The following is a 17,252-nucleotide window of genomic DNA, read 5'->3' on the forward strand; positions in this document are numbered from 1 at the left end:
TATATGCATGCATCTCTGAATTAGATAAATATTTAATGGTCTGTAAGGATAACGCTGTCCAGTAGAGGGCGATGAAGTTTAAAGTAAAAACATTAGAGGATTTTTTTCAGCATTTCCTGTCAGTCATAGTTTCCTGAGCTTATGTTTGAAGTTTTAAGATTAAAGTAGTTTAAAAATTTGTCTTTGAAGACAAATGTGTGGAGAAAAAAAATGAAAATATCTCCACTGTTGTAATTTCTAGGCTCCTACATCTTCGCCAAGTCTTCACCAGTCCACCAAAAACAGGGATTTTAAAAAGTTAAGGGTTTTTCTTTCTCTCTGTAATTTTCTGCTGCATGGATTTAGAAATGCAGTTGAAAATGACATTTTCACTAGTTTTTGATAACATTATGTCCTCCAATTTGAAAATGGCCATTTGTATTCACTCAGGTTATCTCAAATTTGTTTTATGATCTGAAATATTGAAACAGAGAAATATTTATTTTTAAGTTATGTTAAAATTAAGTCATTTTCAGTAGTGCTACTAACAGAGGAACTACAAACAAAGAAATATTCTAATAAAAAAGTTAGCTCTTTAATAAAAAAAAATACCCCATCATAAAATCCAATAAATTTTTAGCTCATGGGCTCCTCATGGATTCCCACACCTGCTGTCTAACGTCATTATAATGCACCAATAAATTACTAAATAAATCCCTTAAACAGTCATATTTATGGTCCATTTCTAATATTCCAATCAATTCCCTACTTATAGGGAGAAGACGAGCATCCAGGCATCCCAGAGACGAGCGGAGAGAAAACTGAAGGAGCTGAACGCCACGTTGGACCAGGAGAGAAGCCAGCATATTGAGCAGAGGGATCAGGTAAATACTCTGATTTGAATGCAAATTTCATTAAGTCTAACTATTTCATTTCAATATTGAGTTTGATATGTTACCTTGAATGCTTGAATATCTAAAATCGTGTTTTAAAAGTGATTATATAAAATTAACCTGTCACATTTGTCCTTGCTTTTTGGCCTCATCTCTTTTTCCATCGTGTCACAATTTTTCTGCGTTGTTCCCTCCGCTTTTTAGTCATCACAACGTCGCCTTCGTAGTAAATCAGTATTCTTATTATTATTCTTTTTAAATTATTTTGCTTGCGTATTTATATTTCAAAGCAGAATCAAATAAAGGGAATTTTGCATCCTTTATCTGGACTTTGGACGGTTGTTCTTTCCCGTTCTTCGTTCCCTCCGCTATCTTTACTCAACTGGCTAAACGGTTAAGGATGGCCTGCAGCGCCCTCTGTCGGATGGCGGCCAAACTACAACATTAACAAAAGATCTAAACAATCAGAAGTTAATCGAATGGAACACATTTTAACCTACTAAACCATTATTCGACAATTTATTGTTCAAAACAAGAATGTCAAATATTATTCATCTGCTGCAGATCTTTTTTATATTTTTAAAAATATACTTTTATATACTTACATGTTTCATAAGGACACTTTCATTGTTCTTATTAGGTTTAGGGATTTTTTGGGGGGCAAGATCCCAGAATGGTGAGGATGAAGGATCCAAAGTCCCAAAATATTCCTAAGACTCCAAGAAGCATCAACTCTTATTAACAGATTTTAAACGTAGTATAATAAACCATAGTTTCTTTACTTTTTAAAGACTAATTGTATGTGCTCTCCTCCTAACCCAACCCCAACCTCCCTCAGTCACTAGAATGACCCCTGACCTGTGGTGTTCTTCCATTATTTCTGCTGCCACATCATCTGCAGCCTACCTGTCATTCATGTCCTCCCAACCGCCCACGTCTTCACCTTTAACCTCCTCTGTTCCCCTCTAACCCCCTTCCTCTTCCTCTGTCCCCTCCCAGCTGACCCTCCGTGTTAAGGCCCTGAAGCGTCAGCTGGATGAGAGCGAGGGAGAGGTGGAGCGCTTGGAGGGAGTCCGCCGTAAAGTCCTCAGAGACCTGGAGGAGCAGCAGGAGCTCCAGGAGGCTCTCCAGGCCAAAGTCGCAGCGCTGGAGAACGACCTGAAGTAAGTCTCAGTCGCAGTGCAAAGCTTTTGAACACATCTGCCGAGTGTTGATTGACTTTTCTGTTGCTTTTCTTCTCTAAGGCGAAAGTCGCAGCAGACTCATCGTACGGTTCTGACATCATCCGTGTTGAGCTCTGATGAGGAGGACGGCCCTCCAACTTGAGACGACCACAAATAAAAAATTTTAAGAAAAGGACGAGAGATTAAAGAAATCTCACCCGTGAAAAACTCAGATTTATCTGATTTTCATTATTTTAACACTCTGCTGTGATTATGATTCCTTCAGAAATGTCGTCTTTTATCTGTCTTGGTTTTTAAAGAGTAACAGCATGTTTTAAAAAAGTTTGACTGTCCTGTGTGTTTGTTATAATTACAGTGGCAGCACATTACTGCAACATGGTTGTTAATCTATTCCGGTCAGTTTTACTTCTCAACCAAAAAAGACCCGTATGTTTTATGTATGAATGTTTCCTTGCATGATAACTTGTATCCTTCAGTTGCAGCTTCCTGGATGTCTTTGTGTTTAAAGTGAACTTCTCTATTTTACTTTATTTTTATTTTTTTACGGTTTTGACTGTGACAGTTTGGGGCCAATATTCTGAGCCTGTATTTTTACACTGTGTTACCTGTTCCTACAGACAATCAGTAGCAAATAAATGTCTGCATGTATCAGTTTTTATAACTTTCAACCACATAATTAAATATTTAAAAACTTAACACACACTCATCTTTGCCATGAATGTTGTCATTTAAAAAAATTTAAAAACAGAAATTGGATACAGAACTTTGGCTGTGAATACACAGCGTCAAAATTATCCACATATACAAACATTTTTCCTTTTGTAGCCGTTAGAAAAAGTTGCTGGTATTATTCTGGCTGGATTTATGACGACTCCGATTGGTTAGAAATCATTGAAGCTGATTACTTTTTGGGATTATTACTCCAGGCTCATTATATGGTGCATGAGAACCTGTCAGTAAAAACAGACCCTGAGCATGAGGCTGCCACCACCGTGCAGAAAGCCACAGATTATGAATTAGAGAGTGGAGTTTCAATGAAATAGTTAAATTAACTTGCCAGTAAACAGACCTGGACAGCCTCATTCAGAAGAAATCCCTCCTATTTCAAGTTTCTGATGGTTGTTGACATTCTAGGTCCAGACGGAGATGTGTTCAAGGACGTCTGACAGAGCACTGAAGCTTTTCTGTTCATTTTGGAAAAATTTAATCTTAATGACACATTTAATATTGTGCTGCAGTAATGATCTATAAAATATTGAAATTATTTCCACCACTACAGTTCTTAACAGAACTGTGAGCAGCCATTTTGTTCTTGAAAAAATGTGATGTAGATTTTTCTTTTTAGTGGATATTCTGCAAGTTAAAATTGGGAAGAATCAACTCCATCATTAATAAAGCTGCATGGTGTTTATGAAATTATAAACTCAGGATCTTTTAGAAGAAAATCCCAGCTGGAGTAACTTTTTAATTTCTTAAAAAAATAGTTTGAGGAGTGCAAACATTAAAAAGGAATCTCCATCTGTTAAACATGACCGCAAAGTTTAAAAAACACATTTTAATAACTCATAATTCTGGACACATTTTCTTTTAACTGAGGCGGAGAGTTTTAGTCAAATGATTAGAAGTTGGAAATAATGGGGTGTTGATAGGATGATGATCCAAAACACATATCAGAACTGGTTTTTAATGGATAAACATGCTAACAGCTTCTAGAAAGACTTTCCTAACACCCAAAGCTCAATCTGATTAAGAGTGGTCAATAAAAACAGAGTCTGTATCAGGAAACCAATTAATTTAAATTTGAATTTACTCTAGAGTGGATATTACGTAGTATACTGGTGCTGTGTGTATATATATTTAAGCATGTATGATGTGTTGGCTTGAGCAAAAAACCACAATCAATGAAAAAATCCTGCACCTAATTCTTTTTTTACAACTAACTGGAAAACAAAATGTTTCAAGAGCATCAGACAAAGTCACAAATGAATGATGACATTAATATTTATGGTAATTGTGTGTAATGTTCTGTTCAGAACTGTAGAAACTTGATTTATCTACAAATGTCCACTAAGACGCCTTACATTGAGCTTCATGGTTTAACTTCCTGTGTCGCAGCTGCAGCATTGTGTTTCACATGCTTGCCTTTTCCTGCGTCTTCTTCTGTGCATTTCTGTGGCAGGACCCATTACGTTTCTTTTGTAAGAACATTGTTCCAGTAGTTATGGATGTTTATAATTTTCTAATGATGGTATTATTGTATGTTAGGATTACGTGTAAGGATACTGTTAAATTAAAAATGTGTTTTTCATGAGTTGGTAAGCTTGTGATTTTTCTTAAAGGAACTTTAACCAAAGTTTGGAGCTGGTGTAAAATAATAAAAATGTTTTCAGTAGGATCTCTTTGGGTTTGATCTGTTTCAAATATTGTGAACATGTGCAATTATGTAAGTATGAAATAATTTAATACCTTGTGGTGCCAAGTGGCTCAGAGGTAGAGAAGGCGCACCATATATGGGAACTACAGTCAATTCCCATCGACTGTAGTTCCCATATATAATGTGTCTTCATAAAAGCCCTCTAGTCCACAAAACATTTAAAAACTAACTTAGCTGCCTGTGTGTCACTTTAAAGTTAAGTTATAAAACAATATTTGTGCAGGCCTCCTTTCAAACTATTGCTTCAGCGTTTTTAGGTTTGCATAGAATAGTGTCTGCGCAGCTTTCTGAAGATCCAACTACAGCATTTTAATTTATTTGACGTCTGGACTTTGACTGGGCCGCTGCAGGTCAAGTCAAGCACATTTCAGCAGCAAGGTGGTTTAATCAAACATGGAGAACCAGCAGATATATTTATATTGGTCAAATCGAGAACTCAACCTAGAACAACTGGAGCCAGTAGTTAATTTTACACCTCAGTAATCTTATCAAACAAGGAGAACCAACATCTACTTTTATCAGAACAAGAATCCAGAGAAACCTCCACTAGTTTATAAATTATAGACTAATTATTATTGTTCTTATTAAACATGGGGAACCGGTATGCAGTTTTATGCTTTCACCATTTTGTCTTTCTTTTGGTTTTTGTTGTTTTCTTTGCATTTCCTCTAATTCATGTAAGGCACTTTGTAAAGCCTTGTTGCTGAAAGGGCTAAATAAATAAAATTACCTTACCTTAAAGTTCTTTAGATAATAAAAACACAAAATTATGAAGAAAACACCATCCAGTCAACAACTGGACAAACATTAAATTTTGTTGGGTGCCATTACCAAAATAACACACATCAAATGTTTATTATTTATTATGACAAAACTAACTTACTAATCACTTGGTTTAAGTCAATAATTCCTAAATATTTATGAAAAATGATTATATTTAAGTGAAATCATGGAGCAAGACATTTTCCCATAAAAAGTTTTGTTCCTCTGACAGATTGTTCTACTTATACCCAATAACTTTTTCATCAATGTTAAGGGATTATTTACTTAAAACAAGCTCCTATGTTGTGCTGACAGGTTATTTGTGAGTTACTTTTGTTTTATTTTGAGTTTTGCACAAGAAACTAAACAAAAATACTTGGTAAGATTTTATGTTTCCTGGAAAGATTGGCATTTTCCACATGGGATTAATCTTTGCTAAAGTAGAAATGTGAATTTCAGATTATTTGGAAATACCTTTCAAATCCCACTCGCAGATTGATGGGCAGCAACAGTTGCTACTTTAAGGTAAGAGTTGATGTTTTTCCATCCTGGCATTGCTTGTTTAATCCAACAAGCCTCCACCTCCCACAGAGGAGCTCCCACCTGATAATAATCAATTTTGAGCATTTGATGAACACTTTTCTGTCTTAATACTCTAAAAACAGAAATAGTGCATTTAGTTTTTTCAAACTGTTATTTCCATTTTGAAGAGGGGGGATGTGGCTGCTAAAGTTTTTGTTGTTGTTGTTTTTTAAACAGAAGTGAAGAGAACGTGTCTGCATGTGTTAAAACAAAGCTCTCCAGTCATACTTCTTAATCCGACAGCGAATTTCTCCTGCACTGGATGAAGAGGGAAAAATACCCAAATTGAGGCAATTTCTCCCCCTCATTGACACGGGGAATAAAAGATCAAAGCACGAGAACAGGTTTCACAGCCGTCTTTTCACATGTCAGGAAAGCCAAAAGGTATTTTACTGAACACGATGAAAGGTATTCATTATCTGACATTTGAACATTAGCGCTGCTTTTCATATAATTTACAGCGTCCCTTTGGCATCTTTTGTCTATGTTTTTTGTTATGATTTCATGTGATAAAAGCGTTTTAATTTAAGCAACCAACAAGTAATAAAAAAGAGATCCACAGTTCAGGTTTGAGAATCTGTTTTCAGGATACTCATCAGTCGCACTCTTCATCAATCTATGTTTAAATAAAGCGTGTCAAGAAATCACATGTGTCAAATTCAAGGCCCGTGGGCTAAATCTGCCCCACCGTAACTTTTTGTTCGGCCTCCAGACACCAAATTTCATCAATCAGTCCCTCCAGTTTTTTCCCAATTCATAGAAATTTATGCAAAATCAAAAGATACCCTCAATTCTTCATGATCGTCTTTCTCACTGGTTACCAGTCAAATTTATGAAGTTGCTTTGCTCCTCAAGCTAGAAATGGAAAAGTTTCTGATTAAAAAAAAGGGCAGAAAGGAACACAGCTGTAAAGAAATCTAAACTGTGGAGATTAAATTTAATTTGATAAGATTAAAATAAAAAAAACAATACACATTTTCTCATCAAAAGAGGGGATTGTGGTTGAAATTTGTTTATCTGGTAACATATTGAACATCAAATTAGTAAAGTCATAATATATTAAACAATACAATTTGTGAACCACTGAATGTATTGGTAGCTGAAGTCAGAAAGTATGAGGCAGCATACTTTCTGACGTAACAATTGTTTCAGTATTTCTTTACACATCTTGCATAAGGGGTCCCAAATTAGCAGGCTATAAGCTACTGCTTAATGCAAATGTGACTCAAATCCATTTTAAAACCACATATCTAATATCACAAATTAAAAACCTTTGATATCCTTTATTTTAATTAAGGCAGCCCTGTGGTAGAGCTTCTTAAAACAAACCAGCAGAGGGTTTCTTTTAGCCGTGGTTTTCCACATCGTCTCTAATCCTCACATGGTTTACTGTAATTACTGAAGACATCAAGCTGTTGGAAAGACTCCATCTCTTCCAGCCTGACGTCCCTGTGGGTTTCCCTTCTTACAGCTTCTCTTGTCTTTTATTTTACAACATTACTTATCCAGTCAGCAGCAAAGCTTTGGTTTAAACAGGAAAAAATGAGCATCTGTTATTACGCAATTAGTGGTTTTTGCAGCGAGAAACCAGGCTGTCACTTTGTAAAAAAAAAAATAAAGCCAGAAAAGAAATTACAATAAATTATGGAATAAGAAGAGCTATTATGACCCAAACAACAGCTGTACAAAAATAGCCAAACAAAAGTTAAAGTAGTCCTTTGCATGTTTTCTATGGGTTGGGCTTCAAAAATATGCTTTAGCAGTGTGTGTCTTTTATCAGACGTCTATTCATTTCCAGACGCTCTTCACACAGAGCGATGGTGCTTTATTCATATGTTATTGTGTTGCGGTGATGGAGAAAGAGTGCAGCCTTTTATGTGGATGTCACTGTACAAATATGTCCTTGAATAATAAAAACCGGAGGCTATAATAAAGACATGAAGCAGGATGTCATGCGGTCTCCCACAGAGGAAGATTAGTGAGGAAGAAAAAGAAAGAAGGATTGTTGTGTGATTGTTGTGGAGTTGATGTTCAAGCACACCTGTTGGATGGAAAGTGTGTTTTATTTGAACATTTTCAAGGTATCTTTCATTTGTATTATAGCCAAGAGAATAAGCATTCACAAACAATAAATACAATTAAAAGTACAGAGTTGAATAGACATAAAACCATAAGTACAGACAGACACACAAATCTCAACAAGAAGTATTAAAAGGGCAGTAACAGCAGGTAAAAATGAAATCTTAAATCTTTTTGGTTCTACAGCTTTTTAAATCTTCATCCTGATCAAAATAGAGAAAACTCTGAACACGGTTTGGTTATGTTCTTGAAAAATCAGTTTTTATGGAGAGTGGAGATGTTTTATTGACAATGTGATGGATGCGTTTTTTTGTTTTTCTTACAAGAACCAACAAATAAAAGAAAACTTACGATTTAAAACATTCTGATAAAACTACTGTTCATGTTAAAATTCCTTAAAATGCAATGAAAGTGCGTATATGTTGGTGAACTTTCTTGCATATTGTCCACATGTTCGTCTACAGAGAGTTCATTATCAATTATAATGATAATGAGTTCATTAAAAATATTAAACAAAAACTTAACATTTTTGTTTCTCCTCAACTTCAACTGCTTAATCATTCACGTATAGAAGGGAAATGGCATGTTTACTTTCATTTATGCCTTTTAAGTCTGAAATTGTGACAATCTCCTCCTCTGTGGCATTGAAGGTAAGAGAGTTTATCCAAAGGAGAAGCAGGAGGTGACAGGTGAGCCACCTGACGTGTTGTTATCAAACAGCTCTCTTATCCTATTTGCAGGTCTGGCACAGAATTAGCTGCAGTGCAGAGAAAGCAGGAGAACTGCAGGATCCTGTAAAGTGTATTGCTTTAAAAAAATAAATGGAGGATGAGCCGAGTTTTTCCAAGACGAGACGAATGAAGAGAATCGTCTGATGGGATCCCTGTGGAAGAAGATCAGGGAGGCGTCAGAGAGCAAAATGCTTTGGTTCAGCTACACCACCGCCAAAAGTCTGCTGGACGGAGGCGCCATCGACCCTCCAGAGGTCAGATGCAGTTTAGTCTCAGAAATTATCCAACTGAAGAGTAATGAATCCTTTCCCTGCATCACGCTGCTGCTGCTCTTATGCTCTAAATCTTCACTGCAACAGGATGTTAAAATAACCGACTTTATCATATTTTCCAAAAAATTAAATAAAATAAAACCTGAAACCTGAAAACATTATGTGAGAAAAGCTAAACCTGAAATAAGGAATTTGCTAAGGAATTTTTAAACAGCATTACAAATCTATGAGTGTTGCTCCTATTGTAGATTTAAAAAAGTAAATTTCCACCAAAACTAATTTCAGAAATGTTCTAGAAAAAACTGTTTGAGTTTGAAGTTGAAAATAATAAAATAATAATAATAAAAATTCAGAAATTTTAGATTAATTTGACAAATTATGGGGAAATTTTTTTTTTAATTCTGAGTTCGAAAAGTTGCATATTTGCTAGAAGAAAAACTTTTTACTTTGAAAGTTGTGAATTTCCTACATTTTCTCAAACATTTGAGGTTAATCTCAAAATTTATGAGTTTCTTTCTAGCATCCTTTGTTTGTTTGTGTTTTTTTCGAGGACATTTCCAAGATCATTCTCAAAACGTCTGAGTTTCAAGTGGAAAAACTCGCCAGAAAAAAGCTCAGAACTTTTTAGATTAATTTTCCTGAAAAAAAAAAAACCATGACAATTTCTGAGCTTTAAAAGTGCCAAATTTGCAAGAAAAAAATTCGGAAAAAACTCAAATTTTTCTGAGTTTTTCCTAGCAATTCTTGGACTTTTCAAATTCAGAACATTCTTTTTTTTATTACTATTATTTTATTTTTTAAAGAAAATTTCTGAGATCAATCTCAAAATTTCTCGGTTTTTTGATGGAATTTTTTTACTCTACAATAGCCCTAGAATGCCGTCGTGAGATTTATGTCTTTGCTCAGAAACCTTTTCAAATTTGTCTTCATGAAACACAGCTAATATGTATTATATCTTTCTAATGTCCGGCACTCAAATGTCCTGAAGCAGCAAATGCACCACCTTGGTGAGGTGAACACCGCCTTGATTAGACCGATGAGGTTCAGCTGTGGGTGTGAAAACTAATTTCAGCTAAACCGCAAAGATTTCCCGTTGAGAAATAATCACCTTTTAATTTAAAAGTTTTAAATAAAATTCAACTGAAAACCTTTGACAGGTAATAAATGCAGTTTATTAACATATCGAAGTCCGAGCCTCTGACTATCCAACAAATATCTATTAGTAGGCTACCCCAAATGTTTGTGGCGTTGTTGGAGTATATTTACTGCTTGTATAGATTTATGGGTCTTTTGTCAGAACTGGTTAGATTTAGTCTTGTCTGAGATGGGATTTCTTTACATCCTGTGTTTACTCTGTGGTTTGTTTTCAGTTTTTCTCCTCCCCTGTCACAGTTTCGTTCATCTAACTTCTGCTTCAACAACCTGGTCGCCTTCCTGTCGTAAATCTGGGTTCCAGTCACTATTTCAGTCAATTTTTAGCCAGTAGTTAGGTGGTGATGTTTTATTTCAAAATTGAATAAAAAATGAACATGAACTTAACATGTTATTGTTCACAGTCAGCATCAGTCATCTGTTTCACTGGAAGATTCATGTGTGATGGCGAAAAGCTAAAAAGAGAAGAAAAATATTTAAAATTAAACTTAAAGTAAACTGGTATATCCATACTTGTTTATTGTTTGTATAGTCAACATGTTTATATGTAATACATAAGTGTGGGTTTTATGTAACTGAGGCGCAGACCTGCTGGTCTGTCATATTTACCACACCTGGGCAGACCGTGAAGGCATCACTATAGAAGAGGGACGGAGCGGTACACAAACTATATCAGGTGTCTGCTCGCCTCTAGTCCCGCTCTCTGTCGTGTCAAGAATATTTTTAAACAATATACAGTGGAGAGAGTTTCTACTACACTTATTTATCTCTGTTTGTGTTTTCGTCAACAAGATGAGCGGACTGAGAGAGAGATGGAGGGCGGACAGTGGAGAAGAGGACAAGAAAACCAGCGTGAGTGATGTTTTAAAACTATTATTTGAATAGCGAACATTAGTCACACTACATTAGATTATTTTACAGTCTGATTTCCAACAGCTGTAGAGTTGACTAACCGGACAGCCCAGCGTGTCTTTCCTCACTTTTGGCTCCGGTTCAAATTCCTAAAAAACTTTTAAAAAGTGTTAAAGTTTCACCATTAAAAAGAGTTTAAGGTTTGACAGCAGTAATACCCACTGGAGACGTTTCCACACATTATATATTCATAAACACGGAGGAATAGATGCGCAAAAGGAGCCGTAGCAGTGCACCTGTTTTGATGTGTGTGTGTGATGCACACACGCATCAAAACAGATCTTATCATAAAAAAAAAAACACAGAAGAGTTTCCTGGTGGCAGAAAATACAATTTATTTCATTTTCATTTATTGGATTTACTCACCGTTTAAAATGAACATGTCGCATATTGATTTAAAAGAATGAAAAGGAGTAGTTGGAAGAAAAATAAATCTTATATCGTCTACTTCTTTTCAAAAGTCAATTCGCCATAGAATAAGCAAAAATTAATCAACCATCCATAAACCAAGGGTGTCAAACTCATTTTCATTTTGGGCCGTGTTAAAAATCTGAATGCTCTTAAAGGGCCAGTTGTGCCAGAATGTATCGATGAAACTATTGTTAAAGTATCAATACATAGCTGTTTAAATCATTTGAAATGTGTACAGCTCTGTCTATTTAGAAACTGATAAAGAAATTATCTGTTAAAACAAGATATCCAATTACATCACCTACATGCAACAAAGCCGAGTCAGTACATGCAAACGGATCGCAGATTTATATATTAAACAAATGGCATCAATGATAATCTGTCTAAGTTACGTGTTTAAGAAACAAATCTGGCTTGCTTGTTGTAGTTAAAAAGCCTGAAGACTTTTTGAAGACATTTGCTGTAGTCTGATGAAACTAAAGTGGATCTGTTTGGTCATCATTACACTCGGAGGAAGAACGGGGATGCTTGTACTATCCTAACTGTGAAGCATGGTGGTGGCAGCATCATGTTGTGGGGCTATTTTTCTGCAGGAGGAACTGGTGCTCTTCATAAAATCAATGGGAGAAAATAAAATTACGTAGAAAATGATGTTGAAGTTAAAGGCTGGGTGCAGATTGATCTTCCAAATGGACAATAAGCATTCAGACAAAGTGGCTTAATGACAACAACGTCAATGTTTTGGTGTGGCCATCACAAAGCCCTGATCTTGTGGGCAGATCAGAAAAGGTGTGTGAGAGTGAGGTGGCCTACAAACTTGAATCAGCTGCACCAGCTCTGTGAGCCATAATCCCAGAAAACTATTGTAAGAGGCTTATGGAAGAAATCCCAAACGTTTTGACCCAAATCATGCAATTCAAAAGCAGAAAACTCAGAAAATGGATATAAATGTCAAATTTCAAAGACATAAATAATCTGATATAATCATAGAAAAATCTGACAGATTCTCTCTCTCATTATTGTAGCATTTAATACATGTATTTCTGCAATTTTAATTAACATAAAACAGTGAGAAAAAGATATCTATTTATTCAACATCTGAATGTAATTAACCAACCATAAATAATAGTCCAAACTAAATACTTTTGAATTATTGATCGATAAAGCGATTGTTTGCACATATTAATTGTGCAAAACAAATATTCTTTTCACATCTTTAACATCCTGAGTTGTTTTTGGATGGTTTGGCAAACTTTAGAAGGAATCAGAGATTAAATGTTTGTGCCACTTTTTGCTGATAATAGATATGAATCGATGTGTTGAAACAAGCCGAAAGGACAAAGAAAAAGAAACTCTTTTTATTGTTTCAAGCTCTCCTGAACTTCATTAAGTCAATCTTTTGTGAAAAACAATATACTTGACTTTACCGAGTTGCTTACGCAATAAGAATGTGCCAAGACCTGTTGGGCCTGTAGTTAAAAAGAAACGCCATCATCAGATTTGCAATCAAATGATGTTTTGTTTTTTTTTTTCTTTTGGAACACGCTTAATTATTTATGTGACAATCAAATGGCACTTCATCAAAAACACCAAAGAGACTTTTGCCAGATAAAGATTAAACATTTCGCAACGTGTTGTAAAGACAGAAGAGAAACTGACTGCATTATTTCCCATCATGATGCTGCATGCCAAGAGGATCTGAGACATGACTGAACAAAATATGCTTATATAGACGCAATGCAGGAAGTGCAGGCCTTAGTGAACACACACACAGTGTTTGTCAGGTTAACTCTGTTTGTTCATGATGTAATGAAGTGGATTGTTCTTACAGTTTAACTCGGAGCATTTCATATCTTGAACGAGAAACTTTTCACCACATTCTGCTGCAGAGCTGCAGTCCTGAAGCATCTTCTCTCATAGCGTGAGAACGAGCCGAGGAGACCTATCATTTTCCATGCTAGGATGTTATTAAAATAGCTTAGCTGGATTCTGATCTGTTTACTGTCAACTCTGCAGTGTATTTACATGGCCATCATAAAGACATCAAGATGAAGGTCTTCTTTTTATGTGTGAAACAAACATTTAAATGGCATGTTTCCACTGCTGGCATGTCAAGAAATTACAGTCGTAATTACAAATATGTGTGAGTCACTCAGGAATAATAAAAAACAAACGTTTAATGCACACTTTTATTAAAAGAACGGCAAGAAGGGGTGTGCATAAGACTGACCTAACACTGCCATAAACATGACATAAAACCTGTCATGAACATTAATGAGTCCATATGAATGTTTCTGACTGCTGTTATGAAGTGACATTCAGTAAATAATGACACTTTTAATGCAAAGTTGCATTAAAAGCGTAAACTTTGCATTAAGTGCCTTTATTTACCAAATGACACTTCATGTCTTGTGACAGTTTTATGCACACCCCTTCAAATAAAGTGTTACTGAATTTCATTACCTTTTTGCAAGAATCCTGATCTTCTCTCCATCCTTGACTTTCAGGTGAATTAATTTCCTTAAATAATGCTCACCTTCTTGAGGTCTTCTTTCTACACCTATTTAACAACAAACCTTTATTTGATGTCATTGTCGGAAAATGAAAGGTTTTAGTGCTGACTGCTTTAGATGTTTGGTTCAAAATCTTCATTTTTTTTCTGGATTTCTTTCAGCTTGACAAGATTCCCAGGCCCAGAGCCAATGAAGTCACCATGATTCACTCAGAGTCTCTGGGTTATTCACCTCTCTTCTTCTTTCAAACAGACGCAGTGTCTCAAACTTTTAGATCTAGTCTTCTAAAGAAAATGCCTAAAGTATTCATCCTCTCTCTCCAGGATGTGCATACTTTGTTTTGGCTTAAGTGTTCCTTCTAGGCAAGTGGATATTCTTTTGGAGCTTTAGTTGTTGTTTTAGAGGCTACAATCCCTGACTTGATTGAGTTATTTATTGGTGTCAGTTCTCCTTTAGAGTCTTTGAACGTTTTTTTTTCCCACCTGATACTTCTCACTTGTGAGTTGTTCGCACTTAAACATTGCAAAGACACAAAATCTTACCAAGTATTTTTGTCTAGTTTCTAGTGAAAATGTCTACATAATAAAATCTACAAAATAAGTTAGTTTTATCTTATTCTAATAAGATAAAACTAACTTACGAGTAGCTTTTTAGCGAGATATCTGAGCTTGTTTTAAATAAATAGTTATGATTTATTAAATCAACACTTCAGCTCGTATCCATTATCAGCTGAATGGATACGACATTAAATACAAACATTTAATGTCTGTATTCCTGACTTTAAAAAGGTTCTTGTTCCACCGGTAGAATATTTAATTTCTAACAAGACATTTTTCCCATAAGTGAAATAATCTGGTGGTGGGACTAAAACTTTTTCATCAATATTAAGGAAGTATTTACTTAAAACAAGCCCAGATATCTTGTTGAAATGTTACTTGTGTGTGTAGCTTTGTCTAATTTCTTGGGTACTAAGATATTTGCACTAGAATCTAGACTAAAAATATTTGGTAAGATTTTGTTTTTTGCTGTGAAAAGCTGAATTTCCTTTCAGAAACAAACTTATGGTTTAAATGAACATTTTTAACTCAGCTAAAAGATAACATAAAATATATTTTATCTGAATTAATATAATTTATAAATATAGTGCATCTTTTATGACAAATTTAATTTATATATGACAATCAACTCCCCTCGATTAGGCATATAAAGGACACAAACACTTTGTGTTGTTAGCTTATATGTGTGTAAGGACAGCAGGCGCAGACAAACATGAACATATTTGGTGTGTTCAGTGAGTTTTATTTGCACAGTTTTGTTTATTTTGCACACTGTAACCAAACCAGAAACTGTTATATAAAGACTTTTCATTAATCAGCTTTATGTAACCAGCATGACACATTCCTCAGAGTGCTGCTACCCACCAATGTCACCGTCTGGCAGACAAACAACGGCCTTGTCCTTTTGCCGTTTTTATCACCTCAGTAACTCAGGATTCCCAGGAGGTTTGCATGCATAGTACTTTCACTGATATGGACAGAATCTGTGAAATAATAAAACTGTGCTTTAGTTTGAATGTTGAAGAAGATGTTTTATGTAAAATTCACATTTTGCCCACTTTTGTACTTCCATTTGGGTCTCTACTGCTTCCAGGGCCAGATTTAGGAGGATGGGGGCCCCTGGGCTGGAGTCCGGATGGGGGCCCCTGGGCTAGAGTCAATATATATATATTGTATGTGTTTGTTTTGTTTTAGAGGATGAGCAGAAAATGACCAAACAGTAAGTTTTGACAACTTTAATAAGCCAGTTGTCACAAACTACAAACAACTCTAAACTCTTTTCTAGAAAGACTAAACCACATGTTGGGGTTGAAACTAGAATATGATGCTTGCATCACAAAATAAAATCACTGAATAGTTATTGTTGCCTGGACTTCAACACAAACTATAAAACAGATTGAGTGCAAGAAAGTGCAATGCTCAAATATACTTTTACAAAGCAAAGCGAGTAAAACAATATTTATACAAATATCCCCAGCATTTACAAGTCCATATAAGTACAAGTGGAATATATCAAAACTCAAACTTTTTCTTTGGTTTTAAAGTTCTTGGTAAATAGTGGAGGAAATAAATGTCAAAAAAGTGCTTCTCTGCCAGTCAGACAGAACATGGATATAAACAGTTTAGGCATTTTGTTTGTCGCCTCTTTGGCGCGATGCTCTTTTTCTTTTCTCTTCCTTCTTTTCTGCGCTCCGCTGTCATATTTTCTGTTGTCCGCCATTGTAAAATAATATTCCCTTGACGCTCCTCCTCCCCAATGCGTAAGATGCGTCAAAAGTGGACCAATAACAAGCAAGCATTCAAGATAGACGTTTGCCAGAACAAATTGGAACATTTTTCATCGGTGCTGTCAAAATCATCGTAGTCATTGATTAAATTCTGAAACTATCCATTCACAAAAATATAAAACATCCTTCGGGGCCCCCGAAATGCCAGGGCCCTGGGCTGCAGCCCCGGTAAGCCCCTGCTAAAATCTGGCCCAGACTGCTTCTAAAAAAAAAAAAGCCCAAGATCTTAAAACACCCAGGTGGTTTTTGGCAATTAGTTCATGTTTTTAGGTGTCTGGAAAATAAGCCTTTTCAAAAACCTTGGTGTTCTGTCAGATCAGCATACGCTGTCAGATCATTGTACGCTTAGCCCGGACTGACGGCTATCTCTGTCGTACAAGTATACGTTGTCATTAACCTATGAGTTTATTTAATCAGCAACATGAAATCATGATGTCATACACTTTATTTTTAACAGCTGTATGACATCCTTACTTAGCGGTTAACTAGTCAGAACGTCATCAAGCAACAGGGAGGCGAGTTTTACATGGGAGTGTGTTGTAGTTCACTGCAGCTTTAGCTAGTCCCTGCTTTAAATACACTTTGAAACCACGACAATGATCTGAACGGCCAGATCCTGAACGTCACAGATACTCGATAAACGTCACTACTCTGCGTCCCGTTACGCGCAAGCGGGAAGAAAAACGACAACAACCATGGCAGACAGTAACAAAAATTAAGTTGTTAATATGCTGCTCCGATCGGTCAACAACTTCAAAATCGTAAACTATGCTCCATCGTTAGCATCCAGGTTTACTTCCGCAAACACTGAACACTACTTCTTTTTTTATGGCAGTTTTCAAAACATTGAGAGCGTTCTTTGAGTGTGACGTTGTTGCGCCCTCTGCTGCGCATGTGGAACACTTTCAGGTCATTTGTAGTTCACACTGCAGATCACATACATGTCACTTATAATTTGTAAGTGTGAAAAAATATGATTGGACAAAAATTCGGAATTGGGTCAC

At 35.7% G+C, this 17,252-nt stretch overlaps 2 protein-coding genes across 8 annotated transcripts in view; both read left to right on the forward strand.

Moving 5' to 3' along the window:
• cgnb (cingulin b) overlaps positions 1–4,448 on the forward strand; it is a 31,191-nt gene extending 26,743 nt beyond the window's left edge. For both annotated transcript variants that reach the window (XM_044137555.1, XM_044137556.1), the window contains exons 18-20: positions 755–863; positions 1,872–2,035; positions 2,117–4,448. In XM_044137555.1, coding sequence (XP_043993490.1) covers positions 755–863; positions 1,872–2,035; positions 2,117–2,198 — 355 coding nt within the window. In that variant the 3' untranslated portion in view covers positions 2,199–4,448. The remainder of the gene's footprint in view (positions 1–754; positions 864–1,871; positions 2,036–2,116) is intronic.
• A 4,046-nt stretch (positions 4,449–8,494) lies between these two features.
• Positions 8,495–17,252, forward strand: part of tuft1b (tuftelin 1b) — a 31,795-nt gene continuing 23,037 nt past the window's right edge. The window contains exons 1-3 of one of the 6 annotated variants that reach the window (XM_044137581.1): positions 10,017–10,073; positions 10,649–10,744; positions 10,861–10,920. In XM_044137581.1, the coding sequence (XP_043993516.1) occupies positions 10,861–10,920 (60 nt within the window). In that variant the 5' untranslated portion in view covers positions 10,017–10,073; positions 10,649–10,744. Of the gene's footprint in view, positions 8,899–9,954; positions 10,745–10,860; positions 10,921–17,252 lie in introns of those variants that run through there. The other 5 variants (XM_044137579.1, XM_044137578.1, XM_044137582.1 and 2 more) reach the window with 5 other exon arrangements.

Source organism: Gambusia affinis, linkage group LG14 (genome assembly GCF_019740435.1).
Source record: "Gambusia affinis linkage group LG14, SWU_Gaff_1.0, whole genome shotgun sequence".
NCBI lineage: Eukaryota > Metazoa > Chordata > Actinopteri > Cyprinodontiformes > Poeciliidae > Gambusia > Gambusia affinis.